The 18,443-nt window shown below is 48.5% G+C and overlaps 3 protein-coding genes across 3 annotated transcripts; 1 reads left to right on the forward strand and 2 right to left on the reverse strand.

Annotated features, from left to right (window-relative positions):
- Nucleotides 1–563: 563 nt before the first annotated feature.
- On the reverse strand, nt 564–1,686 carry FTJAE_450 (uncharacterized protein; the record flags this gene model as incomplete). The annotated part of the gene is made up of 2 exons (XM_037350911.1): nt 564–1,580; nt 1,651–1,686. The coding sequence occupies 2 exons, from the start codon at nt 1,684–1,686 to the stop codon at nt 564–566; spliced, it is 1,053 nt and encodes a 350-aa protein (XP_037212393.1).
- A 6,922-nt stretch (nt 1,687–8,608) lies between these two features.
- FTJAE_451 (nucleolar 9) lies at nt 8,609–10,900 on the reverse strand (the record flags this gene model as incomplete). Its single annotated transcript, XM_037350922.1, has 1 exon — nt 8,609–10,900. The coding sequence occupies one exon, from the start codon at nt 10,898–10,900 to the stop codon at nt 8,609–8,611; it is 2,292 nt and encodes a 763-aa protein (XP_037212394.1).
- A 2,801-nt stretch (nt 10,901–13,701) lies between these two features.
- Nucleotides 13,702–14,803, forward strand: FTJAE_452 (uncharacterized protein; the record flags this gene model as incomplete). The annotated part of the gene is made up of 5 exons (XM_037350932.1): nt 13,702–13,816; nt 13,875–13,901; nt 13,957–14,169; nt 14,233–14,450; nt 14,504–14,803. 5 exons carry the CDS (start codon nt 13,702–13,704, stop codon nt 14,801–14,803), a joined length of 873 nt encoding a protein of 290 aa, XP_037212395.1.
- Nucleotides 14,804–18,443: the final 3,640 nt, after the last annotated feature.

Raw genomic sequence — 18,443 nt, forward strand, 5'->3', positions numbered from 1 at the left:
CCATTCGTCTCTTCACTCCTGATCCCCAACCAAAGCTATCATTTGTTCTTTGCCCACCAAGACCGGATGGAGGTCATTCGAAATCAACAACACACTTTATCACATGTAACCACCCCAGTAACAGACATCACTATACACGTACAAACTACCTATCATGACATATAACGATAATTCAACCATGAAACGCTGGACAAGTCTGCTTAAACAAAACCTCATCTGTAATTATGTTGATATATATACAACAAAAGATTCCATATTGATAATAAATAATTCCAGACCAGTGTGCAAAACTCCAGGCGCAAGCCTTTAGCAATTCTAACAAATGCAGGTGAGCCACCTCGACCGTTTTCATGCCACACACAAGCCTACCTATTCAATCTCCAATCCATCCCTCGAGCGCCATGCATATCGGATAATAGTGTTCAAAAAATGAGTCAGGTGTACAGTGCCGCTTTTGGGCCTGGCAAGCACTGTCACTGTATCGCTGATAAGAGTATCATGAAAATCACAACTAAAATGAAGAAGTAGGAGGAGGGGGGGGGGGTTCCAATCGGCAACTTGATTTATTGCTGCTGCTGCTCATTGCCCCAATTCTCGTTGAGAAAAGAATCCCATGCAGGCTCTTGGTCGCCGAAGGTTTTGGTGGGTGTGCCGCTATCGAAGCGATCCCATGATAGCTCAGGGTAACTATCGGCAGGGATGCCGAGACCGACGTCTTCCTCTTTAACATACTTGGACTCGCCGCCGTAAGGATAAGATTGGGAAGCCCCCCAGTTGTGAGGTTCAGAATAAAGGTTAGAGCTGAAGGTCTCGTTCATGCCCTCACCCATCAACAGCCTGGCCTCAGTTGGTAGGGCTGAAGTGAAAGCCGAGCTGTCTGGATCATATTCCATCATGTGAGGCGGCTGTACGTTTGCAAAAGATGCTGTGCAATGAGGTTGCGGCGTCTCCGGATGAGACCCTAAACCTGGTGTGAGAGCTGAGGGCGACATGGCCGTGTCGCTCCTTGGCTCTGAAATAGGGCCTGACATGGAAAGGCTTCGATTGCCGCCTTGTCTATTGCTAAACGGTGGGCCATAGTTGATAGGCTGGAAGTTTGGTTCAAAATGCTGCTCCATGGGGGACGAGATGGTGTTGTTTTGTGTGTGAAACCCTGAGTAGCCTGGCGTGGAGTATCTTTGGGAAAGAGATTGGGCTTGTTGCTCAGCTTGAGGAAACATCCTCGCGAATTCCATATTGATTTCGTTATTGCGCCAGTCGCTCTCAGTGGCCGAGATCATTTGTGACATGGCCACACGGTTAATGAGATATGCGTCCACCCTAGCATTGAAAGCGGGGTTGTCGGTTTGCATGCTCTGCCTGAGAATCCGGTATGATCGAGGGAATTCATCATCCTCTTCCTCGTACATCTCCTCCTTCATAACGATCTCCTCTGTGATTCGGAAGGCCTTGCCAGTTCGTTTCTTGTGGATTTCGCTGGCCATCTTGGCCGACTGAACACGGGCTTCAAGACTTCGATCCGATCTCCTTGAGGCAGCAATATACGCTCGCTCTTGGTTTTCTTCGTGGGAACGCTCAGTCTGGATAGACGTGTTAGCGATGCTGTCCCTGTACATGTATTGCAAAGGGTTGAGGTATAAGTGTTTTTACCTTTCGGGTTGGGGCAGGCTTGGATGAGTCTCCCATGTTCGCGGCATCAAGGGATCTTTTAGGCATATTGGCGCTAGGCAATTGACTTTTGGCAATTGTATGACAATTATCCAACGGTTGGAGGATGATGGAACGCTGGTAGGCTGACAGCTTTGATTGTTGAATGCTATTACAAACCTAGATCAAGATACTCTCAAACCGATATCGTCGAACGAACAAGGCAACACAATTGGTGTATGTGAATGGGAAAAGCAGGAGTATTCTCGAGGTGCGTTAAAGGGGAGATGTATTTTATAGGTCGGCGCCTTGACAGATATGCTTATAGGTGCTTTATGTTTGGTAATTGGACTTGAGCTGAATGCTCTAGAGTTCGAGTTTCTTAACGAGAAGCCACAACTGATGCGAAGGCGAGAAGTTTTCGGTTGATGGAAATAAGAAGTAAGTCAAACCAAGAAAGTCCCGAGAGGGGGCCGGGCGACGCTCTTGTATTATACACAAACAGGGGAACAAAAAAAAACCGAAAGCTAAGGTAACCCCATGGACAGCAACCGCAACAAGGACAGGCGGGTTGCAGACGCGGGAAGGACTTGTAGCTCGATCCGAAGGCGATCCCACGACTATGATCGAGCGTAGTTATGACGATCGATCTCGATCAAGGGCTCTCTGTTAGCGCTAAGCACGAGGGATAAGTACCGTCCCGTATCGACCTAGCCCCGCCCTCCTACGGTCGGTAAGGTAGCTTGACCTTATTATCCCTAGGGAAGGAAAGAAAACTCAGGACCTTGATCCTAAAATGACAAAAAGACTTAGGTAAATTTGCATAATAGTGAGATATATTTTGCGGAGTGTATTTTGGCACCCTATACCAAGGTCTGGTGTTTTCTTGCATCCCCCATCAGGCTCCGCAATCCGCATATCTATGGATGGATTTGTGCCCCCGGCACTCCTCCGGTCCTCATCACTCAGTGGCTGGACCTCTCTCTGTGAGGTTGCCATCTCCATTTGGTTCCCCCCGCTCTTGTTGGGAGAACCGCCAACCACGGCCGCCGGAGTTGAGAATCTACCACTGCAGCCGAGTACAAGGAGGGTAGATACCGTACTGTAGGTAGTTCAGAAGAGACAGCTCTCTTCTGAAACCTCGAGACATCCAGGAAATCCTAGATCACTCTCTATAAGATCCACGAATAGGATGTGCGAGTTGAGAAAACAGCATAGCCCCAATCTGTCCAAAGACATGGACGATATGCTGCCTGCATACCGCCGAAACCCTGCTCTTCTTTTACTTCTGCGCCGTGCATGAGGATTGCAGTACATGCATACAGTACATGCGTAGCGACGCCTCTCTGTAACCCTCCATGCTAAGGAACGCCGAATCCCTGCGATATGTTGCAAATTCGTATTGTTAGGGACACCCAGCGTCACAAAGGCCACTCTACCTATGTAGGTACGCCTGTCCCAGCGGTCTTTAATCCGGAAAGGCTTACCAGTCTGCTCGATCGCAGTCTCTATGTTAGTACGTATGGACTTCTGTTCATCGCATCGGCAAAGTATCTTGTCCGAAAGGACCCCGGAAACCCACCAAGAGAACCCTTGGACTGTGAACCTTGCGATTTTGTCGTGCCATTCTGCTAAGCCTCCTCCCATGTTACTTACTGTGCGGTCTTGTATTAACTTATTGGCTTGGATTTGGTTGTCTCACTCAATGGACAGGCCTGGCCTCACGCACCTCCACTGCCTGAGTGAATCCTTCCTCTGGCTTTGCCAACGGCTAAGCATAGCACGTCTTCCCCCATTCTACTGCACCGTGCCGTGACACTATAGGAGGAGACTGCAGCACAATGCCTGGGCAACCTTGACATCGAAAAAGGCATGCAAATAGCCCAGTATGGGTTTGGATGCTAGGGTTTCTTTGAAGAGGGAGCTGCCACGGGTGTGTACAAGAACACCAGAATCAGCTAGGGTAGACGAATGGAGAACCACGAGGAGAAAGAAGGGGAATGGAAAACAAGGAACGGGGAGACAAATGCGGTGCCCAACTGACAACATCCCATCTTGCATCTGATGGCGCCGATTGCACGGAAGACATGCTCCGTAGGTTTCAAGTCTCATCAGCATAAGTAATCAGTTTAATTGAAACAAAAGAATGTTTGTTTTGTTAGTTGAGTCTTGTTACCTTGGGATCGCGATCTCTGAGACGGTCGAAACATGGGTTCATGAGGAAAATGTCTTGACAACGGATCGCCTAGTCTTGAAACGATCGACCTACCTAGCCCACGCGTCACGCTATTGACGGGCTGCAGAAACGACAGGACAGACTCTTGTCCATCGGCTGGAAACAGACTTCACCGTCTCGCCCGCAAGACCAAAGAAATGTTGGCATTAGCATTGTACAGTAAAGCACTGCACAGCACAGTCACTACGATACGACGCTTAGCTACGACGCATGGTGCCCAGTTAATCAAGTGACAAGTATCTACCTAACTATTCAACTCGAAGCAGTACCTAAACATCGGCTAACTAGGCGCTGAGCGTAAATGACTGATTAGCCAAGGCAAGTACAGTTCCTGGCACTTGGTAGCCAGAATTACGATCCGTCTACGCTCTTATCACATCAGAGCATCGCTGGGCGCTTGCCAGCTACGATGGGAAGAGTCTCGAGGCTGAAGCATCGACAGGGGTGAACATCGCAACACAATCGGAGCTCGTCCTTTCGAAGCCAAATTGGTGATCCAGACGGGCGGGTCCCTCCACAAGGAATCGAGCGGCTGCTGCACCAGGGCAGGGCCGCCAAGGCACATGGATAAAGAAAAGAAAAGGAAGGGAAAAAGAAATACATACCTAGTAAATTAGAGGACGGATCTGTCGGGGAGCCAACAAAGATCTGATTGACAGTCGAGAACGGTGGATACCGCATCTCACAACGCAAATGATAACTAATCCCTAATACCCAGCGAGTCAGATTCAGAAGTGTCAGGCGGAGAAAAGAGAGAATGTGCGATACTCATCACCCATGACGATGTTTCGAGCTCAGATCTTGGTTCCTTTATTAGCGCCCGAGAAGTCTCGGATGGCCGTGAATTCGATTTGTATCGTCTAGGTGCCGATGTCTTGACATTGGCTCATTCTTGACCAATTTTTGTGTCGGCCAAACGAACGTTGTTACTTCCAAGTAACAACGCAGACCCTTAGTGGTTCACCATCATTAGAGACATGATGAGCTGAGCTGAGAGCTTGACTTTTCCGATGAACTCTCTAGACTCTCTGACTCTGTCGACATCCACACCCTTTTGAACCAAATCTTCGAACTAGTTGCTCCGTACACTGTCACTGATGAGCTAGGATCTCACCAGTGGAGACGGGAGATGGCTTTGCAGAGCTCAAAGTTCGCTTCTTTATCCGAAAGTGGAGAGCTTTTTCAACCACCGCAACCATACCATAATAAACGCCCTTGTTGGGTGTTTCGCAACCGACCACACAAACATGACCCATGTTCCCCTCATGTTATTGAACCTCCAGCTTTGTCGACCTAGGATATTTCGATCTCCATGAGGTTCTGGAATTACAATCATCAGATCCCATTCTTATTTAACTGCCTTGTTTGGGCTGACTCGATTGGCAATGGCTGGGTCGAACAAAGACTCTACATACCTTAAGTAGCGAGCAAAGCCCTCAACTCGGAACATTTCTTGCCCACTATCCAGATCTAAAGTAGGTGGTCAGCATTGGGGAGGTTGAGAAACCTTGAATCGAATGTGAAATCTACAGAATTCATAGTGAAATATCTATCAGCCCAGAAACTGTGGGTAGCAATGCCTGTCTTGAAACAGCATGAGCTCTCAGGTCAATGTACATTCTCTGGTTGCAACCTCACGAGGTATTACTACCCCAACTTGTTTCTTGGTTGGAATGCGCTGTCGGACTTTTCGGGCCGGACCATCGTCTCCGGCCTTCATTCCCCTTGGTCCACAACGAAGAGGTACCCAAAGCTACGAGCGTGCACTAACAATTTCTTGAGTTTCCTGGCTGCCTGACTGCATACACGTCCCGGGAACCTTGAGCGCTAGTCCCTTTTTATCCGAGATACTGGCTTGTGCCACGTTTGTCCGCCACTGATAATCCCGTCTTATCCAATCATTGTCAACAATTCCTCGGCACAAGCCACAACTGTTTGTCAGCCATGGGAATTAAAAGCATCTCAGTGTCGATCCTTAACATTCCCATTCATGCTTAACGATACGGAGTACGGATACACTCAGCACCTTTACAACCACTTAATCTGCAGCCACCACCATATGACGTTTCTGGCTCCCCCGCAACGAGACGGCTAGATTGGCTAACGCATTTTAAACTCTAGGAGGGCAGAACAAGAGCTAATATCAGCACGATCGAGCAGTGCCCCTCCCCTCTAATTGCCAGTTCCCAGCGTCGATATGAGATCAACGTAGCGTACGGCAGAGAGAGAAGCAGAGATGGAGACGACGCGCAGATGCCACCACGTCTGCACGTGCTACCGTGTGTATCTAGGCGTTCGTGTTGGTGGTGGTGGTGGTAAGCAGCGATTTGCCCCTGCATGCCAATTCGTTACTCTCAGATTCTCCAACAAGTGCTTCCCAAGCTCCGAGGGAAGCCCGAGGAAGCCTGAGGTTTAACGCCCTCGCAACGAAACCGAAATCCCAGAAAGGTTTCCAGCAATCCGGGGCGCACGGAGCGCCTCCGGCACAAGGTTTCCCCGTGCGCAAGTTCCGGATCGTGGCGAGTTTGACAATTGTGCAGCAAATGTGACAAAAGAAATTCGCAAGATCTGTTCATTGAGGAGATGAGTTGATTTGTAATGTCTGCATTACATCAATATCACACCAATTCTCAAGGATATCACTGTTCGCCCCCTGGGCAATGCTCACAACCTGAGGACGTTGCAGGGGCTTGTGTGGATTCAGGTATCCTTGGAAGGGGTGATTGTTGGGTAGGTAATGATCGCACATTGAATCATTTATACGACATGCGAGATCTTATTTCCTACGCTACGGCAGATAGTGATGGTTATTGCACGTCGAAATACTGTACAGCCCTCAAGGGTCTCAAACGAAAACGGTATACTTATCAGGAATTATTTCCTGTGATTGGCAGCTTGAATTTTCTATATGTTATAATTGGATCAACAGGGAGCGGGTAAAATATAAGAGATCTACATAGAATTGTAATAGGTACTTATTTATTAGTTAAAAGTAATAGATAATGTAAGTCACTGTAACCTTGCTACAGGTAACGCGCTAACATTTGAGACCCTTGCGGGCTGTAGATTTGAGCACCGTCCGTCACGGATAGATTAGCGAGATCTCGAGTCTCAAGTTCATTCATTTGGTCGGCAAATATAATCATCATCCCGCAGGGATTGATCTAAGCCAGAGTCCTTGATCTCACTCAGCTGGATGGACCCTTACACCACCTTATCGGCCAGCACGGGAACATATGAAACTTCGATAGCCATTGGAAAATCATAGTTGGTGCCCGGTAGGTCTAATCCATATCTCCATGAACTTTCACGTCCTCCCCCTCCCAGCCACCGCCTTCGGAAGGCAACTCCGATTTCAAGTAAATCAGCTTGACGTCTGCCTCTGGTCGAAATTAGTCCACACATGGTCAGTATGAGTTACTTAACCCCGACGTCATTATTTGTGAACCGTAAAGTGATCAATCATGTGTACATATCCGTTCAATTGTTTCCAGCAACCAAGATGCCCATCCCAGTTGCGTCCTGGGAAATCTTGACACATGACCATACCATTTGTCTGTCATATGGATTATCCGGAAACCTTTTCTGCCTAACTAATGAACTATGGAGCTCTATGCAAGCGGAATCTTGTCTGGGAGTTGTGGGAAATGGCAGAAAGACATAGGTGGGAGTTCGGCGAATCTTGGTGCTAGCTTCTTTGCTGGTTTTCCTTTTGCCTCAAAGCTTGTTCATTTAAACTCTCGTTTCAAAATTCTCTATCCATCAGAAGCTACACAACATCTCGTCCCAGTGACACAACCGCTGGGTGATTTGCCTCTGCCCGAATTGCTGGAGAGTAGCTGACGGGAAATCGTGGAGTGCGCCCACACAACCTGACAATGTATCTCGCAGGTCTGTAGCCAGCTCCCTAGCTGTAGCTGATGCGCAGAGAGCTTGAAAATAATTCCAAACCGTCATCGATCCCCGCAAATATAATAATAATCAATGAATTCTCGATTTTCTCCTTTGCATTACTGAACTTACATTTGGGCCTGCCTTCAAGCTCATGACTGCGGCAGGAGATGGACAGCTTGAGAGCTATAACACTTCAGCCCTGAGATACCTGAAGACAAGGAAAGCATTCGCCTTGGCCATAATATTTGGTTGTTACGTATATAGCCGAGTGCTTCGGGGCAAGTCGCAGCAGCGGCCTCGGTAGCTCCGATATGGAATGCTCTTGTGTAGCGAATTATCGGGAGTTTGGTGGCTCTAGGCATGGTCTTAACAGAGTAAGGGAGATGTGTTCAGTGCCCACGCGGAGAGGTTTGATGGAAAAGACATCAGTCTCGTCTGCTTGATAATAATCGCGACAAATAGTAAGTGCTATGCCTTCATTCGAACGGACTTGAAACGATAAGCCAAAGGGGAGAAGAGAGTCGGACTTACAAGCGTGCAAGCGCAGCTCTTATTTAGTTTTACAGTCTACAATCCTCTTCATGTGTTCACACAAGCTGCTTTCCATTTTAGCTTCGACGTGTTGGGTTACCAATCAGGATTCATTCACCCGATATTGGTGATCTTGTCCTCCTGGCACAACATTTCAGGGGTCAGGGCAAGTATATGAACAGAAAAAGAGAAGACACCATGCTACAGTCGTAGCGATGGGCAGGTTGAATGGTTGCAATGCAATTATGTTGGCTCAAGTTTGGGTGTCCGTAGCCACTATCTATCCCACTAACAATTGTTTTACTCCTCAGTCTCCTCATCGGCCTTGGCTTCAGCAGATTTGTCCTTCTTCTTCTTCTTGTCTTTCTTTTCCTTCCTTTCCTTCTTCTCCTTCTTACTCTTCTTTGTCTTAGCTTTCTTCTCTTCCTTACTCTTCTCCTCCTCACCATTAACTTCTGCCTCCACGACATCATCTACATCCATCTTCATGTTGTCCTCAGTAATATGCTCTTCAGCACCAGGCTCTTGGTCATGGTGCTCTTCTACGACTTCTGGAACCGCCTTGGCAGGTGGCTTCTCCCTTTCTGCAACCTTTGGTGCACACTGCGGCAGACTTGATGGAACGTTGGCATCCACCTCTCTCATCCACAACTTCCAGTCTCCGCGGCGGGTCTTCCACATATCACCCTTCCAGTTGCGCCAGACACTTCTGCCCATCCAACTGTCGCGCAGCTCTGCCTCATGATCACCCAAGCGTGCCATAAAAGCCTCCTTCATATGGAAGGGAATACTCCGCTCTTTGCCTTTGCTAGGAACTTCAACGATAGCATTAACGAGGTTATGGCCGAACTGGGATATGGCGAGTTCGTGAGTATGAGGCAGGATGGCACTGGCGATAGACTTGTGGAAGGCAGGATTTGAAGAAGATGTAGCAAGGGCGGTGGTAAGGACAGTAACGGTAGGCATGGACGTAGTGGCAAGGCGGACCAGAGTCTGTGGCTCGAGGGCAAGCAATGACTCTTGCACACCCTTTGTCGGCCCCGGAATGGAAAGAAGGGTAGTGAGGAGTTGAGCACCATGGGATTGGATCGCGTACTCGTTTTTAGAAAGTTGATGGACATCTTTCTTCTTCTTCTCTTCGTCTTTCAAACCGCACAGGAAAATGACCAGGTCAGCTGGTGTCTTTCCACATCCCTCCTTAAGCCCCTTGTTGAGTTTCTTGATCTCGTCGTTGGCGCCACGGGCATTGCATCTCTCAAATAGTGTCTTGAGAACATTGAGCCTGGACTTTGCGACCAGTTGAGGCACGTTTGGTGTAATCTTCTCAACGGCCTGCACCAGGTCATCTTTGCTGAGGCGATTCAGCACTCGTATAGCAGCGTAGCACGAAACATCATTTCGGACGTAACCCTCTATTCTGGGGAGGAAGATGTTCTGGTTGAGAGCTTTGAAAACTTTTCCAGGGCAATGTGTGATGAGGGTCTCGATAAGTCGTGAACCGATCTGGTCATAGATCATGCCGTTGATGAATTCGGATGCTTCTGATGAGCCATCGCTTAAAGACTTTGGAGCGCCAGGTAACAGCTGGAATAGTAGAGTCGGCTGTTCAGACTCAGCCTTTTGCTCGGTCTTGTTGAGCGTAAGGTCGAGCTCAAGGAGAAGCTGAAGTGTAGGATTTCCGATGGGATGTCTGGCAAGCACTCGCAAGGCGGTAGCATCCATTCCTGCCGTTGAGTCTTGAATGATCTTTTTTGCTGCCATTGAAAACGATTCGGGTACTGCCCTCAACCCTTGGTTCGCCTCATCTGTCGCTGAACCTCCCGCGACTGAGATTTTCTCCTTTTTCTTGCTCTTGACGAGACTTCGCACCGATGCATCCTCCAAAGGTCGGCCAGCCAAGACTAATAATAGTACGCGCAGAGTGTGTGACGCGAATCGATCGGTTATGAGGTATGAGAGAGCGCCTTCGAGCTCGTCGAGCGTAGCCAGAAAAAGGTTCTCCATGGACGCCTCGGGCTTTTGCATGTCGACATCGGCGCCCTTGGTATCAAGCACATATCCAGAAAGCTCTTGTGATACCACACCAGCAGATCGCAAGAAGAGCGCCTCACAACAATGGCTCGCGAATCGGTGCTGTACCAGCGAGAGGAAGTGCCCGCCAAAAGCTTCGAACAATCGCTTCTTTTGCGCTGTATTCGACAGTTGTATGAGACGCTCCATCAATCGCGAACAGGACTGACTACTGGCTAATTTGAGCTCCTTGCCCTCAGCCTCCTTCCAGACGTTTTCAAGAAAGATGTCGCGATCCTCGGTTGATGGAAACTGATTGAGCTCTAGCAGTTCGTCCGCGCGACGGAAGTATTCTTGCTCTTCTTCTGCAAGCATTCCAAAGAACTCCTTCTCGCCAAGGCCATTCTGCTGAGGATCCTGGCCATCTTGGTAGTCGAAACCATCGGTGTTGTCGTTATCTTCGTAAGTGCGCTGTCGCTTGTTCTCGTTCTCGTAAGTCTCGTGGTTTTGTTCAGATTCTTCGGTTCTCTTTCGCTTCTTCTCCTCGCGGCCAGCGCCACGTCTTGTTCTAGGCTTGGGCATTTTGATTGACTTGACCTGAAGAACGTCGATCTGCGCAAGCAGAGAAACTTTTTGGTGGGGCCGTTCATTCGTCTTGACTAGGTTTTCTAAAAATTTGGCTGGGCCAGATAAGACGTTATCGATAAGATAGTCCCAACACCAAGCCTCAGATGATAGTTACATTAACATTGTAACGCACTTTATGCTGTAACATGAAGCTTGTATAAAAACAAGTAATCATGTGTGTCTGACTCCTCATTACGGATGCCTCGCTCGGACGTGACGCCACAGCTACCCAAGCAGCTGGCTTCATGAAACGATGCAACAGCACCAGGACTTGAAATGCAGAGTTAGATTAGACAATGTCTTGTGACTCTGAATTACTTGAAACTCGCGTAACAGTGGCTTATTGTGAGTTGGTATCGATACGTATAGCCTCACTCTGACCCTTTTATACGATCAGTCAACTTTCTAGATCCGTATTCGTGTCTTATCTGCGGGCGTAGGCATGAAATTTGCACTTGGCCCATTCGTGCTAGCGAGGGGATCCTACTCCATAGGGCAATTGGGGATGATTATGAACTCCTTCGCCGCAACACTGGTAGCGATGATGACTTCCAATGACAGACCCCTGCATGTAGTCCCACAATCAATCTATTCTTCAGAGACGCGTGAGCGTAGCCCCAACCCTCCAGCCTGGCATCTACTCACGGTCGTTGACAAGGGGCATCCGACTCTAGTTTATGAGGGGGGCCGACCAGGTTTCATGGACAGAGTCACCCAATGGATGTCCAGCAAATGACAACCCTAGGCTACTTTCTCAACCATGTATTCAGTACAAATCCTTTAAGCTGCTGTTCACAGCAAGCCAAGATCAAAGGAAAACAATGCCTGGGTAGTAACGGTCAGTGTGGCGTACTTAGCGGCGGAGACTGGGCACTTTCATCATGGTAGACTGAGGCTTCTTGCTCTTGGTATCACGATGAGCGGGTTGCCGTCTTCCCTGTTGCTCCTGTGCAACTTGGAACCAGTAAAGGGAGGGATCATTTGCAGTATGTCTAAAGGTGCCTCTTCTACGGAGTATGGCTGTTTCGAACACTAAAGGCTGAGAGATATGATTACTTCACGACTGTCCAGCAGTTGAAGAATAAATTTCTCGACTGGCTGTGAGTTTTCGTTACAGATAATCCAAGATGGAAGCGAGCCGCTAAAATAGTGCTGAGCTTTCCTGAATGCTGATCTGTCCCCTGATTAGACTTGAAACGCATGATCGCCAAACTTATGTATTCAGAGTAAGGCGAGAACCTGTCGAGAGATACTGTCCTGGCGAATTGGAGTAGCTTGAGCTGCCCGGCAGCGGTCCGTTGTTGAGAATGTCGAGCTGGCGCAAGTCAAAGCGCATTTACTACGTGGACTCATGCCTTGCTGATGACCATCGAGCTCTAGTTTGCCAACCTTGTCCTGACCTTGCCCTTTATCATCTCCTAGACTTTGCTTTTTCTCAATAGACAGGGCCAGAAAGATAAATTAGCGAGCTGCTAGGACGCGTACCGCTCTTGGGACCTTTGGCCTGACAAGTATAATAAGGGCGTAGAGTAGCAAGCTAAGTTATCGTCTGTCACAGTCAGTATTCACTGAATTAATACATTTCGTTCTCTCCCCATAACTCAGCAACATATCCACAAATGGCCCCCTCAAAGAGTCCTGGTCCTGTGGACGCTTTGACTATCAACATCCCTAAAAAACTCGAGCCTAAGGGCTCCGGTGGCACTGTTATTATAAATCAGCCCAAGAACAAGAAACCTGCCGCCTCTAGCGAAGCCGACTCCGAGGCCTGATCCTGCAATGAAACCATCGATTCTACACACAAAACCGCCCGTCGAGTATCTAGCTACGGATATTGTCAAGAAGTCCGTACGAAATACGCACGCTAAAATACACGAAAGGTCATGGACTGTAAATGTGCGCATAACCCCACAGGGACTCCTTTCAAAACCATTCTGACCATAATCTTCCAGTTCAAAGCAACCATTTTGTCAAAGACTGCAGCAAACTAAGTCATGGCTCGGAGAACAAATTCAAAAGCTGTGGTTATTTAGGTGGCACAGGGACTTCGAAAGGGTTATAATTTCATTCCATTTAATTGATTTTACTCTATCTAGATAGGTCCATAGGCACTTATTGAGCCATTTGAACATAGAAAATCTTGAACGATAAAAGTGCGGATATATCAACCTGCTGGTAATATAACATGAAAGACATACTCTGAATATTGGGTATTTCAACGCGCTTATTTAAGCGCGACTGTTACACGAATACGTTTCATCCATGAGAAATGGGGCCTGGATTGTTATCATTCGGGTCAGGGACCAGTGACCAACCTGATACATCCGGGGAACGGGTGGGTGTTGACAGATCATTGTGATTGGGCTCGATCCGGACAATCCTGGCTGACAGCGCCGATTATGTACGTGCTGTGATTTGCTTTTGCTCAGCACAGCCCAACGACCTGCAGCGACAACCTTGCGCCTGACTCGACCAACAACTTTGCATAGAAAAGAAGGCAGCTGCAGCTGTAGTTGCGGTGTGATATGCAGTTGTATAATGGTGGCCGAGACGGACCTCGCAGTGGTAGAAATGAGCCTCATTACATGCCCAAAGGGCACCGCAATGTTGTGTGCCCGTCACCAACGTGCGGTGATGTGTGAACTCGGCAAAGATAAAAGGGTCCCTTGGCCCTTACCGATTGATCTCACCCAAGCTTGACTGGGAAGCCATTGCGTTGGTAGAAACCAGGTGAGTTATGCGATCGCGCCGTCAGAATGTCTCAACATTGCCAGATGAACGCACCTCAACAAGGCAATTTTGTACGAAGGCCAGCCAGTGAGCCACCACGAAGTGAGGAAGTCAATGTACCAAGCATGAGACCTGGAATAGGTATGGGATCTCGAATGTAGTGTCGCTTCAGCCCTGCGGCTAGCTGACTTGTGCCTAGATCTCGAACGCCAAGCAGGAAGCTGGGGTAAGTTGCAACTATATCCTGTAATTGTTAGTATGAGCTGAGAGATCATGATCAGGAAGAGAAAGGGGTTGGGTTCGCATGTGTCGCCAGATGCAGCAAGATAGAAGACACATGGTCGCGCCCCGACTGTCAAACATAAGCTCGCGCTGTGTTATGCTTCAGGCGAACCGCATAGTGGCTCTTTATGAGGAGGCCGAAAAAGCATTCGAATCGGGTACAGAATATGCGAACTCGGACGAAAAGCTTGTGGAGGAATATCTAAAGTTTTGTAAGATAGAGGACAATGGCGATTACAATCCATTGGCTGGACCGCAAGCTGACACACGCACAGCACAGGTGTTGATTCAAACAAGCCAGGTACTCGCACTCGACAAGCCAGGCAGCTATTTCTTGAGACATCTCTTGCCTTCCTTCAGAACTATGTTAGAGGGAGGGAGCGGCAAGTACCTTGACGCGCCGATGCACGATTGGGCATCGCTCTCGCAGCCAGACAGGCTTGACCAGCTCACTTGCCTTGCGGGATACACAAGGATCGGCAGAGTCCTCCTTGTAAGAAACTCACATGTGCCGCCTGCAAAGGAGTATGTACTGACAGGCCCTAGACACCGTTCCTAGCAGGGCAAGATGAGGTTGGTGATAATGATCAGTATCACTACAACGACGGGGCCATACGGTTCATAAGCATCACCATCTTCAGCTCCATCATCGCCGTGTTTGCTTGCGCTCCAGCCGCGATTCAGTCCCTGAACGTTCGATCCACAGTTGGTGAAGTAGTTGTGTATCTCGTCTTTGTGATCGTGTTTGGCTGGCTGAGTCAGGGACTGATTTTGGGGTTTGAGAAAGTTTTGCTCTCCTGTCTTGCTTACGCCGGATTGATGGCAACCCTTCTCCGAGGGGGTTGATATCGGGAGAGGGGCGGATGGAACAGAGACTGGAGGATCGGAAGGCGAGTGGGTGTTTTCACGATTGGACTGTCACGGAACGACTTGGTGAGCCGTGTGTAGGAGAATGGATGTATATTGGACAATCGTTTGAAGAATCGCATTCCTTGAGACCCTCTCCGTTAGCAGTGATGTCAACAGGGCAGATGTACGTGTACCAAGGATAAGAGTTCGGGGAGTGAGATCACGGTAAGACAGCTCAGATGTCGAGATGGCAAATTTGCTTTCTGAAGGTCCAAGAAAAAGCAGTAAAGATAGAAACAGAAGCGAGACTCATCGCGTAGGTAGCATGAGAGACAACCTATGAGCACATGACTTTGATTGACATAGGGCTGCAGGTCGCGAGTGAATGCTTGGGGAGGAAAAGGAGATAAACCTACTAGGTAAGTTAGGTGGGAACGGCAAACTATCCTTCCGATGAGCGATGAGGCTCAACAATAGGTACAAGGGGACATGGAGGATCAAGGTACCAGTTGGAAACGACAACCTACGCGCCTTCTTTAATTGCCTCCCGGCAGAATCTACAATCTAGGACTATGAACCCCTGAGCATACCTAGACAGACCATCTTAGATTGCGAAACCATGATCGATCTTGTTCGGCATTGCATAGAGGAGTTCGCTCATTAAAAAGCGTCCTACTACTATACCAAGACACACCCAATTCAAGGCTTGCCCAGAGCTTTCTTCTGTCGCGCGAAACATAAACGTGCTTGAGGTTTTTGATACAGTTGTACTGGAAATTAAAGAGTACCTACCTGAGCGACAACTGACATGGTTTTGCGGGACAAGGCGGTGAACTGTAGTCTTGGGCCGCCAACGTGGAAAATATGCGCAAAGCCGTGTTCAAAGAGCCATTGATTGCATGTTCAATTGGCTTTGGTGCAATGGGCCAAGTTCGCCGGTGAGATCTTGGTACTCTGCGAAGTGTAACTCGTCGCCACAGAAACCCCATATCTGAAAGCAACGAAGTCAATGTGGTTGTAACCGATGAAAGCTGGAGTCTGGTCTGGCTGTGGAGTAGCGTGGCCCTCTTCTCGGTCCGTGTAGATCAATCATCAATGGCGCAGAACCGAGTTGGACCAGAATGGCTGAGTTGAAAAGCATTGATAGGCAGTTGGATACCAGATGAACACGGGCATGCATTGGCCTGTTTCGGGGTTGAGGGTTGAAGGTATCCCCGACAATGGGCATGGATGCTTCGACTGTGACTGCGACCCATTTCTGCTCTTCATGGTAGTGAAAACGAGGCAACAGGTGGCTGGTTGCCTGAGAGCCCCGACCCAAGACACCAATAACAATGGGGTAGAAGCTCTCGAATATTCATCAAATAAGCCTTTCTCCATTGCCATTGTCGTTCCTTGGTATTCCACAGTTGTCCTTACTAGTGTCCTGCTGGCGATACCAAGGTTCAAAAGGCCTGCCGGTATCCTTGGCGATAATTGATATAATTGTAGGTGTGCAACCGCGTCGGATATTACACTGCGAGATGCCGCAAACATATCATCTAACAGCGCTTCCGGCGCCCGATACACTGACTCTGCGAAACAATCTACCGTCAGTTGAAAGTTCCTAGCCTTGCCAGCGAGTCCTTTTAATTCGATTCGGTAAAGTGCCCTGGCATTCCTGCGTAATCCTAGACCGCCTTTCTTAGGCAGTTCGAGGTCACTGCCATTCACGACGCTGACGTTGATCCGGACAACAACCATTTGTATATCCTCAAAACGAAGATTAACAAAGCCAACGTCAATCGAAACTTGACTTCAAGTTTGTTTTCTTCCGTTCATGATCTAATGTTGTCGGATATCTTATGGTCAAACACCAGACCCATGTCCTTTCCTAACAACGCGATTCGCAGATGACTGACGAACGAGCTCGTAACCCGGATCCTTCAGTCGCCAATTTGCTCTTGTTGCCGCCTGGCTTGAATTCAGATTATCGCACTTGCGGTAGATCAGAATGAACATTGTGTCGTTGCCTACAGGCATTTCGAAAGGTCAATCGTGCCGCATGGACTGCAGAAGATGAGGAGGCTCTCAATCCCGATTGCTTGTTGGGCGTCAACGATGTTGAAGGAGACATCGCGCCAGAGAAAGTGTTTGGATGGGGGCACGCTCGTCTCATTTGGCAGTGTCAAATGGACGAATTGCCCGCATCGCAACAAAGATCGATTCAGCAAGTGCAAGAATGAATGAATGCTTTGCTTTGCTTCGCTTTGCTTCGCTCGCCCGGGAGAAGTTTGCCACCTTATACGAGAGACTGCCATTAAGGGATTGCCATCCTTATAACTCGAGCCAGGGGTCGACGGTCGGGTCCCAACAACGGCATTCATGGTTTAAACATGGAATCTAAATGGCGCAGCGGGAGAGCGCTTTGAGCTTCCATCTACCCCAGTTGGAATTTGGAGTAACTTGGAACCACCAAGTGACCAATGATGGTTCGTATGAATCTCGAGCAATCTCCAACGTTTCCCGTGTCTGAAGCGCACGCAGCAGTGTTCCGTTGAACAGGTATTCAGCATGTTGCTCAAGCCATGCCGACCAACTCTTGTTATAACCAAAAAAGGCTCTCAAAGCCAGGGCAGAATGTGCCGGTGTGAGCATTGGATAATGCAGTGGGTTTTGTTGCCTTAACACCCTGTTTTTCCATTCAAAGGAGACATTACAGCAAGGGTCGAGACGAGGCTTCCCCCTACGAGCCTGTCTGAGGGCATTGGATCGAAAATGGATTCTAAATAAGTCTCTAACAACAGTAATGCCAATGCACTGAAAGTGGATGCTCATTCTGGTAGTGGAGGTATCCCTAATTTGGCTACACCTGAAGAACCATCCATTATACCCGGGCTCTCGTTAGTTAGGAGGTATTTCCCTTTTAACTGATCAATAGGTTACAAAAAATGGTCGTTGGAAGGGGTCTAAAATCAATTCACAATTCGGCTTCAAGTTGAGCCTTCCCAAAGCTCAAGGTCTCAGGCAATAACGCGTTAAGATGACGCCCAAGCCCCTGCGAGGACAGGAGACTCGCTAGCAAAGGATCTCCTCCGCGAACAATGGCATCGTTAGCTATCGTACTGGACTTTGCAAGGGACCTTTAGCCAGGTCGACTCGCGAATTTGAAAAGACCAAGGCAAGGCTGTCGGCATCTTATTTCCTGCACTCCAGAGGTTCGCCGAACACAGATGGGTCTTCTAACTTGACCCCCAGACACCTCTCGTGATCAGGAGACAGACAGCGAAGGCTTTTACAAAACATCCATGGATGTCGGGTCTTGGTTCCATCAGCCAGATGGCCGTGCATGGCCCTCCTCTCTTCTCCTTAGAGATTTCGGGCAGCATTGTGAATCTTACGGTGAGAAGAAAGTTTTGACACGACAGTCGAGATTGAGAAGATGAATTGCCAGCTATGCTGTCTATCCACCCATCCATCCATCAATGAATACAGCCCCGCTGAGGCCTTCCTGTGGATGCCTTTTTCCATCATCACAATCAGCAAATAACCAGCCTCTAGGCATGAAGCATTCAACAGGACAAAGAGCGGTGAATATCAAATACCAATGTGTTTTGTGCATCTCAATGAACTCAGACTCGCTTTCATGACAAGATGG

This window comes from Fusarium tjaetaba, assembly GCF_013396195.1.
Source record: "Fusarium tjaetaba strain NRRL 66243 chromosome Unknown NRRL66243_c0000013, whole genome shotgun sequence".
In the NCBI taxonomy this organism is placed as follows: Eukaryota; Fungi; Ascomycota; class Sordariomycetes; order Hypocreales; family Nectriaceae; genus Fusarium; species Fusarium tjaetaba.